The 10,749-nt window shown below is 60.9% G+C and overlaps 2 protein-coding genes across 3 annotated transcripts; both read left to right on the top strand.

The window, feature by feature from the left end:
- The first annotated feature begins 1,978 nt into the window (after window positions 1-1,978).
- Window positions 1,979-4,278, top strand: LOC311425338 (class II histocompatibility antigen, B-L beta chain-like). 2 transcript variants are annotated; one of them, XM_084501162.1, is made up of 6 exons: window positions 1,979-2,136; window positions 2,617-2,886; window positions 3,062-3,343; window positions 3,461-3,567; window positions 3,658-3,681; window positions 3,861-4,278. In XM_084501162.1, exons 1-6 carry the CDS (start codon window positions 2,046-2,048, stop codon window positions 3,867-3,869), a joined length of 783 nt encoding a protein of 260 aa, XP_084357288.1. In that variant the 5' UTR covers window positions 1,979-2,045; the 3' UTR covers window positions 3,870-4,278. The 2 variants fall into 2 exon arrangements, with proteins under 2 accessions (XP_084357288.1, XP_084357287.1); XM_084501161.1 differs by lacking the exon at window positions 3,658-3,681 and having other exon boundaries at window positions 3,461-3,589.
- A 2,429-nt stretch (window positions 4,279-6,707) lies between these two features.
- Window positions 6,708-8,964, top strand: LOC311425349 (class II histocompatibility antigen, B-L beta chain-like). Its single transcript, XM_084501191.1, has 6 exons — window positions 6,708-6,849; window positions 7,328-7,597; window positions 7,772-8,053; window positions 8,171-8,277; window positions 8,368-8,391; window positions 8,550-8,964. The coding sequence occupies exons 1-6, from the start codon at window positions 6,759-6,761 to the stop codon at window positions 8,556-8,558; spliced, it is 783 nt and encodes a 260-aa protein (XP_084357317.1). The 5' UTR covers window positions 6,708-6,758; the 3' UTR covers window positions 8,559-8,964.
- The last annotated feature ends 1,785 nt before the right edge of the window (window positions 8,965-10,749 follow it).

The following is a 10,749-nucleotide window of genomic DNA, read 5'->3' as shown; positions in this document are numbered from 1 at the left end:
CCAGCCCGAACAGCCCCAGGTCTCTCAGCCTCTCCTCACAGGGAAGCTGCTCCAGGCCCCGTATCATCTTTGTGGCCCTCTGCTGGCCTCTTTCCAGGAGCTCCCTGTCTTTTTTTGTACTGGGGAGCCCAGAACTGGACCCAGTGCTCCAGGTGAGGCCTGACCAGGGCAGAGGAGAGGTCTCCAGCCAGACTCTGCTCCTTGGATCACCACCCTCTGAGCTCGGCCACTCAGCCAGTTCTCAACCCACTCATCCCACACTTTCTCAGCTTTCCTAGCAGGATTTCATGGGAGACAGCACCAAAAGCCTTGCTAAAGCCAAGGTAGATGCCATCCACCGCTCTCCCCTCGTCTCCCCAGCTGCTGATGCCATCGTAGAAGGCAACGAGGTTGGTCGAGCACGACTTCCCTTGGTGAATCCATGCTGACCGCTCCTCATAACCTTCTTCTCTTCCAATTGCTTGGAGATGGCCTCCAGTACAAGCTGCTCCAACACCTTTCCAGGGACAGAGGTGGCCTGTAGTTTCCCGGATCCTCCTTCCTGCCCTTCTTGAATATACTCCTATACTCCTCCCAAGAGGCCAGGCCCTTTTTCCACCTTTCATAGACCTTCCTCTTCCTCTTCATCTTATCGATGAGCTCCTTGCTCATCCACGCGGGTTTCCTGCCCCAATTCCCTGATTTCCTATTCCTCGGGATGCACCGATCCTGAGCACGGAAGAAGTGCTGCTCTCAAAACCACCCTTGCCTTCTAGCAACCTAGCCCATGAGATACCCCCAAGCAGGTCCCAGAAGAGGTTCAAAGTCCCAGAAATTGCCTCAAAGTTGCATCTGGAACTCCACCATCTCCTGGTTGCTGCATCCCAATCTGCCCCCAACCTTCACGTCCCCAACGTGCCCCCATCCCTGTTGGGAAGAACGAGGTCCAGGAGCACCCCCGGCCTCGTCGGCTCCTCCACCACCCGCGTCAGAAAATTGTCCTTGACGCGTTGTAGGAACCCTTTGGACTGCTCGTGCCTGGCCGAGGTGTTTACCCAGAAGATGTCAGTGAAATTGGAGTCCCCCATGAGGACCAGCGCTCGTGATCGTGAGGCTACTGGCAGCTGCTCGTAGAAGGCCTCATCGCCTTCCTCATCCTGATCTGGAGACCTGTAGTAGACCCCCACCACCGAGTCTCCCAGTACAAAAGGACATTAAACGACTGGAGAGTGTCCAGAGGAGGGCCACAAAGATGGTGAAGGGCCTAGAGGGGAAGACGAATGAGAAATGGCTGACGGCACTGGGCCTGTTCAGCCTGGAGAAGAGGAGGCTGAGGGGAGGCCTCATCGTGGTACACAACTTCCTCACAAGGGGGAGTGATGGGGCAGGCGTTGATCTCTTCTCTTTAGTCACCAGTGATAGGACCCAAGGGAATGGTGTCAAGCTGAGGCAGGGGAGGTTCAGGCTGGACTTCAGGAAGAGATTCTTCACCGAGAGGGTGGTCGCACACTGGAACAGGCTCCCCGGGGAAGCAGTCACTGCACCCATCCTGCCTAAATTTAAGAAACCTTTGGACTGTGCGCTTAGTCACAGGGTCTGAATTTTGGGTAGACCTTTGTGGTGCCAGGAGCTGGACTCGATGATCCTCCTGGGTCCCTTCCAACTCGGCATGTTCCATCGTTCTATGATTCTGTTCCCCCGGGGCTCGGCCTCCTTGAGGTTTCCCACAGGGAAGTGACCGGTGCTGTGGGCCGGGTGCCCGTGTCCCTTGCTGCTCCTCATGTGTCCTGGGGCACTGGGACCCCGCACCCCCACCAGTGGCTCTTGGTGCCCCCTGGGGGGTCCAAACCCCGTTCCCTCCCGCTTCTTGAGGTTCCTCCTCCAACACTTTTGTAGCTCGGGACAAGTGTCAGAGGGTGCCCTCTGGGGTCAGGTTCTGCCTGGTGACGGGTGATGCTGCGCAGCCCCGCTGCTCACTGGTTGTAACTGGGACGCCCAGTGCCAGCACTGGGTGGAGTCTTGCCTTGCCTGGGGTCCCGGCACCCCTCATCCTGTGCCCAGCAGCCATGGGGAGCGGCCGCATCCTGGGAGCTGGGGCCGTGCTGGTGGCACTGGTGGTGCTGGGAGCCCGCCCGGCTGGAGGCGAGGAGACCAAGGGTGAGCTCAGCCCCACGCCGTGGGGCAGGATCCCACGTGTGGCTGCTGGGGGGGAGGTGGGATGGGGGGTGGTCCTCAGCCCTGGCACCTCCACGCGGGGTATGGGCATCCGCAGCGACTGCCTTGGCCTCTGCCCTGGAAGCCTGGGAGCAGAGGGCTTTGGGGGGGGCTCAGTGAGTTTGGAGGTCCTGCCCCCACCCTGGGGCTGTGCTGCGTCCCTTGAGCTCCTTCCCTGCGCTCCCCCCATCTCCTGTCCCCTCCTGCCCCCAGAACCCTCCCCAGGAGCCCCTCAGACTCTTCCCATCCCCAGCATATGGGGCTCCAGGGGGTCAGGGTCACGGCGTCAGTGTCACTGCAGCTGGGAGGGGAGTGGGGATGGGGAGGGGTCTGGAGGGTGGGGAGGGGGCTCCAGGGCGTCTGCTAGGGGCTGGGGGCCTGGGAAGGGGGAGCGGGACCCCCTAACCTGCCCTGCCCATACAGGGTTCTTCCAGGAGATGGCGGTGGATGAGTGTCACTACCTCAACGGCACCGAGCAGGTGAGGTATCTGGAGAGGATCATCTACAACCGGCAGCAGGACGTGCACTTTGACAGCGACGTGGGGCATTTTGTGGCTGACACAGAACTGGGCAAGCCTATAGCTGACTACTGGAACAGTCAGCCCGAAATACTGGAACGCAAACGGGCTGAAATAGACACAGTCTGCCGGCACAACTATAAGGTGTACGAAGATTTCATCCTGAACAGGAGAGGTGCGTGGACACGAGCCTGGGGCTGCTGGGGCTGGGCGTCCTCTGCACCCTGGGGGCCAGGCACATCCCGGGGGGGCAGCGCATCCATCCCCGTCCCGCCCGGTGCCGGGGGCAGCGGTGCAGGTGAGCGCTGGGCTCTCGCCGCCCGCGCCCAGCTCTCTCCCTCTCCCCGCAGTTGAGCCCAAGGTGAGGGTCTCTCCCATGCAGTCGAGCTCGCTGCCCCAGACCGACAGGCTGGCGTGCTACGTGACGGGCTTCTACCCCGCCGACATCCAGGTGAAGTGGTTCAAGAACGGCCAGGAGGAGACCAAGCACGTGGTGTCCACGGACGTGATCCAGAACGGGGACTGGACCTACCAGGTGCTGGTGATGCTGGAAAGCACCCCGCAGCACGGGGACACCTACGAGTGCCACGTGCAGCACGCCAGCCTGAAAAGCCCCATCACCTACGAATGGGGTAAGGCTCTGGCCAATGCCCCCCAGGGGCGTCCTGGTGGTCCCAAGCCCCCAACCTGCTGCAGGAGGGGAGCGGGAGCACGGCCCCGGGCCTGAGCCCCCGCTCCTGTCCCCGCAGTGCTCCCAGCGGATGCCGCCAGGGGCAAGATGCTGACGGGCATCGGGGGCTTGGTGCTGGGGCTCATCTTCCTGGCGCTGGGGCTCTTCTTCTACGTGCGCAGAAAGGTGAGTGGCCGTGGCGCTGGGGGTGGCGTGGGGCTGGGGGGGCCGTGGGGTACAGGGCCGTGCCGCTGACCTGGTCTCGCTGTGTTGCAGGGCGCATCGCTCCCCCGGCTGCAGGTAACGTCCCCCACCCGCGGCCCTGCTGCAACCACCCCGTGCGGGCTGCTTCCCCTTGCCCCTACCACCACCAGGGCAGCGCCCCGGGGCCGCAGGCAGCGTGGCCCTGGCTGGCCGTGGGGCACAGGGCTGGGGCGCTGCCCCCCACCCGCTGCTCACCCCCTGCTCTCTCCCCGCAGGGCTCCTGAAGCAGCTCCGGCTCCTGCGCCTCGGCTCCTCCGTGCCCAGCACCGCCTCTGCCCCGTGCTCGCCCAGCTCCTGCCCTCGATACCCGGTCCCGCAGCCCCACAGCCCTCTGCTGCTCCCCGGCATCGCCCCCTGCCTTGATCCGTTCCCAGCCTGGCTGTTTCTGGGGACAGGTGCTGGTGTCGTTCCTGCCCCATTCACCCCACGCACACACATATTGGGTTGGGTTGAAACCTATTCCCCCCGGGGCTCTTGGCCTCCTTGAGCCCTGTTACGGGCAGGCCTCAAAATGTTGTATTAAATCGGGCTGCAGCAGGCTGGCGGATGGTCACTAGTGGTGTCCAACAAGGCTCCATTTTAGGGCCAGTCCTCTTCAATGTCTTTATAAACCATGTGGATGTAGGACTTGAAGGTGTTTGGAGCAAATTTGCTGACGACACCAAACTTGGAGGAGCTGTGGACTCGGCTGAGGGTGGAAAGGCCTTGGGAAAGGCCTTGGTGAGGGCCCCTGCCCCATTCATGCCCCATTCAACCACACACACACACTCACATGGAGCCCCGATTCCCAACAGGGCTCTTGAGCCCTGTTATCACATAGTCACAGAATTATCTAGGTTGGAAGAGACCTCAAGATCATTGAGTCCAACCTCTGACCTAATACTAACAAGTCCTCCACTAAACCATATCCCTAAGCTCTACATCTAAACATCTCTTAAAGACCTCCAGGGATGGTGACTCCACCACTTCCCTGGGCAGCCTGTTCCAATGCCTCACAACCCTTTCGGTAAAGAAGTTCTTCCTAACATCCAACCTAAACCTCCCCTGTTGCAACTTTAGCCCATTCCCCCTCATCCTGTCACCAGGCACGTGGGAGAACAGACCAACCCCCACCTCACTTCAGCGTCCATTAAGGTACCTGTGGATTGCGATAAGGTCGCCCCTGAGCCTCCTCTTCTCCAGGCTGAACAAGCCCAGCTCCCTCAGCCGCTCCTCGTAGGACTTGTTCTCCAGGCCCCTCACCAGCTTCGTCGCCCTTCTCTGGACTCTCTCAAGCACCTCCATGTCCTTCTTGTAGCGAGGGGCCCAAAACTGAACACAGTACTTGAGGTGCGGCCTCACCAGAGCCGAGTACAGGGGGACGATCACCTCCCTAGCCCTGCTGCCCACTCTGCTTCTGATACAAGCCAGGATGCCGTTGGCCTTCTTGGCCACCTGAGCACACTGCTGGCTCATATCCAGCCGACTATCCACCATCACTCCCAGGTCCTTCTCTGCCTGGCAGCTCTCCAACCATTCCTCTCCCAGCCTGTAGCTCTGCTTGGGGTTATTGCGGCCCAGGTGCAGGACCCGGCACTTGGCCTTGTTGAACTTCATGCAGTTGACCTCAGCCCATCGGTCCAGGCTATCCAAATCCTCCTGCAGAACCTTACTACCGTCAAGCAGATCGACACACACACCTAACTTGGTGTCATCTGCGAACTTACTGAGGGAGCACTCGATGCCCTCGTCCAGATCATCAATAAAGATATTAAAGAGGACCGGCCCCAGCACCGAGCCCTGGGGGACGCCACTAGTGACCGGCCTCCAACTGGATTTGACTCCATTCACCACAACTCTTGGGGCCTGGCTATCCAGACAGTTTTCAACCCAACGAAGCGTGCGCCAGTCCAAGCCATGAGAAGGCGGTTTCTTGAGTTGTGGGCAGGTCTCAAAGGGTCGTGAGAAACAGGGCCGCTTCAGGCTGGTGGATGGTCAATATTGGGGGCCCCTCAGGCTCCATTTTAGGGCCCATCCTCTTCAATGTCTTTATAAACCATGTGGATGTAGGACTAGAAGGTGTTTGGAGCAAATTTGCCGACGACACCATACTTGGAGGAGTTGTGGACTCGGCTGAGGGTGGAAAGGCCTTGCGGAGGGATCTGGACAGATGGGAGAGCTGGGCGATCACCACCTGCATGCAGTTTAACAAGAGCAAGGCCACTGCGGCCTCACCTCAAGCACTGTGTGCTGTTCTGGGCACCACGGTACAAAAAGGATGTAAATCTGTTGGAGAGTGTCCAGAGGAGGGCCACAAAGACGGTGAAGGGCCTAGAGGGGAAGAAGAATGAGGAGCAGCTGAAGGAACAGGGCCTGTTCAGCCTGGAGAAGAGGAGGCTGAGGGGGGACATCATCGTGGTACACAATTTCCTCACAAGGGGGAGTGATGGGGCAGGCGTTGATCTCTTCTCTTTAGTCACCAGTGATAGGACCCAAGGGAATGGTGTCAAGCTGAGGCAGGGGAGGTTCAGGCTGGCCATCAGGAAGAGATTCTTCACCGAGAGGGTGGTCGCACACTGGAACAGGCTCCCCGGGGAAGCAGTCACTGCACCCATCCTGCCTAAATTTAAGAAACCTTTGGACTGTGCGCTTAGTCACACGGTCTGAATTTTTGGGTACTCCTGTGTGGTGCCAGGAGCTGGACTCGATGATCCTCCTGGGTCCCTTCCAACTCGGGATATTCCATCGTTCTATGATTCTGTTCCCCCGGGGCTCGGCCTCCTTGAGGTTTCCCACAGGGAAGTGACCGGTGCTGTGGGCTGGGTGCCCGTGTCCCTTGCTGCTCCTCTCCTGTCCCTGGGCACTGGGACCCCACACCCCCACCAGTGCCTCTTGGTGCCCCCTGGGGGGTCCAAACCCCGTTCCCTCCCGCTTCTTGAGGTTCCTCCTCCAACACCTTTGTAGCTCGGGACAAGTGTCAGAGGGTGCCCTCTGGGGTCAGGTTCTGCCTGGTGACGGGTGATGCTGCGCAGCCCCGCTGCTCACTGGTTGTAACTGGGACGCCCAGTGCCAGCACTGGGTGGAGTCTTGCCTTGCCTGGGGTCCCGGCACCCCTCATCCTGTGCCCAGCAGCCATGGGGAGCGGCCGCATCCTGGGAGCTGGGGCCGTGCTGGTGGCACTGGTGGTGCTGGGAGCCCGCCCAGCTGGAGGCGAGGAGACCAAGGGTGAGCTCAGCCCCACGCCGGGGGGCAGGATCCCACGTGTGGCTGCTGGGGGGGAGGTGGCATGGGGGGGGGCCTCAGCCCTGGCACCTTCATGTTGGGTGTGGGCATCCGCAGCCACTGCCTCGGCCTCTGCCCTGGAAGCCTGGGAGCAGAGGGCTTTGGGGGGGGCTCAGTGAGTTTGGAGGTGCTGCCCCCACCCTGGGGCTCTGTTGCGTCCCTTCGGCTCCTTCCCTGCGCTCCCCCCATCTCCTGTCCCCTCCTGCCCCTAGGACCCTCCCCAGGAGCCCCTTGGCCTCTTCCTGATTGCAGCTTGTGGGGCTCCAGGGGTCAGGGTCACGGCGTCGGTGTCACCGCGGCTGGGAGGGGAGTGGGGATGGGGAGGGGTCTGGAGGGTGGAGAGGGGGCTCCAGGGCGTCTGCTGGGGGCTGGGGGCCTGGGAAGGGGGAGCGGGTCCCCCTAACCTGCCCTGCCCATACAGGGTTCTTCCAGAAGATGCTGGTGGCTGAGTGTCAGTACCTCAACGGCACCGAGCGGGTGAGGTTTCTGCACAGGGACATCTACAACGGGCAGCAGAACGCGCACTTTGACAGCGACGTGGGGCATTTTGTGGCTGACACGGAACTGGGCAAGCCTGATGCCGACTACTGGAACAGTCTGCCTGCAGCACTGGAGAACGCGCGGGCTGCAGCAGACAGGTTCTGCCGATACAACTATGAGGTGTCGGACACTTACATCCTGCACAGGAGAGGTGCGTGGACACGAGCCCGGGGCTGGTGGGGCTGGGCGTCCTCTGCATCCTGGGGGCCAGGCACATCCCGGGGGGGCAGCGCATCCATCCCCGTCCCGCCCGGTGCCAGGGCAGCGGTGCAGGTGAGCGCTGGGCTCTCGCCGCCCGCGCCCAGCTCTCTCCCTCTCCCCGCAGTTGAGCCCAAGGTGAGGGTCTCTCCCATGCAGTCGAGCTCGCTGCCCCAGACCGACAGGCTGGCGTGCTACGTGACGGGCTTCTACCCCGCCGACATCCAGGTGAAGTGGTTCAAGAACGGCCAGGAGGAGACCAAGCACGTGGTGTCCACGGACGTGATCCAGAACGGGGACTGGACCTACCAGGTGCTGGTGATGCTGGAAAGCACCCCGCAGCACGGGGACACCTACGAGTGCCACGTGCAGCACGCCAGCCTGAAAAGCCCCATCACCTACGAATGGGGTAAGGCTCTGGCCAATGCCCCCCAGGGGCGTCCTGGTGGTCCCGAGCCCCCAGCCTGCTGCAGGAGGGGAGCGGGAGCACGGCCCCGGGCCTGAGCCCCCGCTCCTGTCCCCGCAGTGCTCCCAGCGGATGCCGCCAGGGGCAAGATGCTGACGGGCGTCGGGGGCTTGGTGCTGGGGCTCATCTTCCTGGCGCTGGGGCTCTTCCTCTACGTGCGCAGAAAGGTGAGCGGCCGGGGCGCTGGGGGTGGCGTGGGGCTGGGGGGGCCGTGGGGCACAGGGCCGTGCCGCTGACCTGGTCTCGCTGTGTTGCAGGGCGCATCGCTCCCCCGGCTGCAGGTAACGTCCCCCACCCGCGGCCCTGCTGCACCCTCCCCGTGCGGGCTGCTTCCCCTTGCCCCCCTCCCAACACCAGGGCTGTGCCCTGGGGGGCCGTGGGGCACAGGGCTGGGGCGCTGCCCCCCACCCGCTGCTCACCCCCTGCTCTCTCCCCGCAGGGCTCCTGAAGCAGCTCCGGCTCCTGCGCCTCGGCTCCTCCGTGCCCAGCACCGCCTCTGCCCCGTGCTCGCCCGGCTCCTGCCCTCGATACCCGGTCCCGCAGCCCCACAGCCCTCTGCTGCTCCCCGGCGTTGCCCCCTTTCTTGATCCGTTCCCAGCCTGGCTGTTTCTGGGGACAGGTGCTGGTGTCGTTCCTGCCCCATTCACTCCCCCACACACACACATATTGGGTTGGGTTGAGACCTATTGCCCCCAGGGCTCTTGGCCTCCTTGAGCCCTGTTATGGGCAGGCCTCAAAATGTTGTATTAAATCGGGCTGCAGCAGGCTGGCGGATTTTCACTAGTGGTGTCCAACAAGGCTCCATTTTGGGGCCAGTCCTCTTCAATGTCTTTATAAACCATGTGGATGTAGGACTTGAAGGTGTTTGGAGCAAATTTGCTGACGACATCAAACTTGGAAGGGCTGTGGACTCAGCTGAGGGTGGGAAGGCCTTGGGAAAGGCCTTGGTGAGGGCCCCTGCCCCATACATGCCCCGTTCACCCCCACACACACACTCACATGGAGCCCCTATTCCCAACAGGGCTCTTGAGCCCTGTTATCACAGAATCACAGAAGTATCTAGGTCGGAAGAGACCTCAAGATCATCGAGTCCAACCTCTGACCTAATACTAACCAGTCCTCCACTAAACCATATCCCTAAGCTCTACATCTAAACGTCTTTTAAAGACCTCCAGGCATGGTGACTCCACCACTTCCCTGGGCAGCCTGTTCCAATGCTTCACAACCCTCTCAGTAAAGAAGTTCTTCCTAACATCCAACCTCAAACTCCCCTGGTGCAACTTAAGCCCGTTCCCCCTCATCCTGTCACCAGGCTCGTGGGAGAACAGACCAACCCCCATCTCACTTCAGCATCCATTAAGGTACCTGTGGATTGAGATAAGGTCGCCCCTGAGCCTCCTCTTCTCCAGGCTGAACAAGCCCAGCTCCCTCAGCCGCTCCTCGTAGGACTTGTTCTCCAGGCCCCTCACCAGCTTCGTCGCCCTTCTCTGCACCCGCTCAAGCACCTCCATGTCCTTCTTGTAGCGAGGGGCCCAAAACTGAACACAGTACTCAAGGTGCGGCCTCACCAGAGCCGAGTACAGGGGGACGATCACCTCCCTAGCCCTGCTGCCCACTCTGCTTCTGATACAAGCCAGGATGCTGTTGGCCTTCTTGGCCACCTGAGCACACTGCTGGCTCATATCCAGCCGACTATCCACCATCACTCCCAGGTCCTTCTCTGCCTGGCAGCTCTCCAACCACTCATCTCCCAGCCTGTAGCTCTGCTTGGGGTTATTGCGGCCCAGGTGCAGGACCCGGCACTTGGCCTTGTTGAACTTCATGCAGTTGACCTCAGCCCACTGGTCCAGGCTATCCAAATCCTCCTGCAGAACCTTCCTACCCTCAAGCAGATCGACACACGCACCTAACTTGGTGTCATCTGCAAACTTACTAAGGGAGCACTCGATGCCCTCATCCAGATCATCGATAAAGATATTAAAGAGGACCGGCCCCAGCACCGAGCCCTGGGGAGCGCCACTAGTGACCGGCCTCCAACTGGATTTGACTCCATTCACTGCGACTCTTGGGGCCTGGCTATCCAGACAGTTTTTAACACAACGAAGCGTGCGCCAGTCCAAGCCACGAGCAGCCAGTTTCTTGAGTTATGGGCAGGTCTGAAAGGGTCGTGAGAAACAGGGCCGCTTCAGGCTGGCGGATGGTCACTAGTGGTGTCCCTTCAGTCCCCTCAGGCTCCATTTTAGGGCCCATCCTCTTCAATGTCTTTATAAACCATGTGGAGGTAAGACTAGAAGGTGTTTTTAGCAAATTTGCTGATGACACCAAACTTGGAGGAGTTGTGGACTCGGCTGAGGGTGGAAAGGCCTTGCGGAGGGATCTGGACAGATGGGAGAGCTGGGCGATCACCACCTGCATGCAGTTTAACAAGAGCAAGGCCACTGCGGCCTCACCTCAAGCACTGTGTGCTGTTCTGGGCACCACGGTACAAAAAGGATGTAAATCTGTTGGAGAGTGTCCAGAGAAGGGCCACAAAGACGGTGAAGGGCCTAGAGGGGAAGAAGAATGAGGAGCAGCTGAAGGAACAGGGCCTGTTCAGCCTGGAGAAGAGGAGGCTGAGGGGGGACATCATCGTGGTACAC

Source organism: Aythya ferina (genome assembly GCF_964211825.1).
Source record: "Aythya ferina genome assembly, chromosome: 30".
NCBI classification, from domain to species: Eukaryota; Metazoa; Chordata; class Aves; order Anseriformes; family Anatidae; genus Aythya; species Aythya ferina.
The sequence above is the reverse complement of the archived record's forward strand: the minus strand, read 5'-3'. Positions and strand labels throughout refer to the sequence as shown.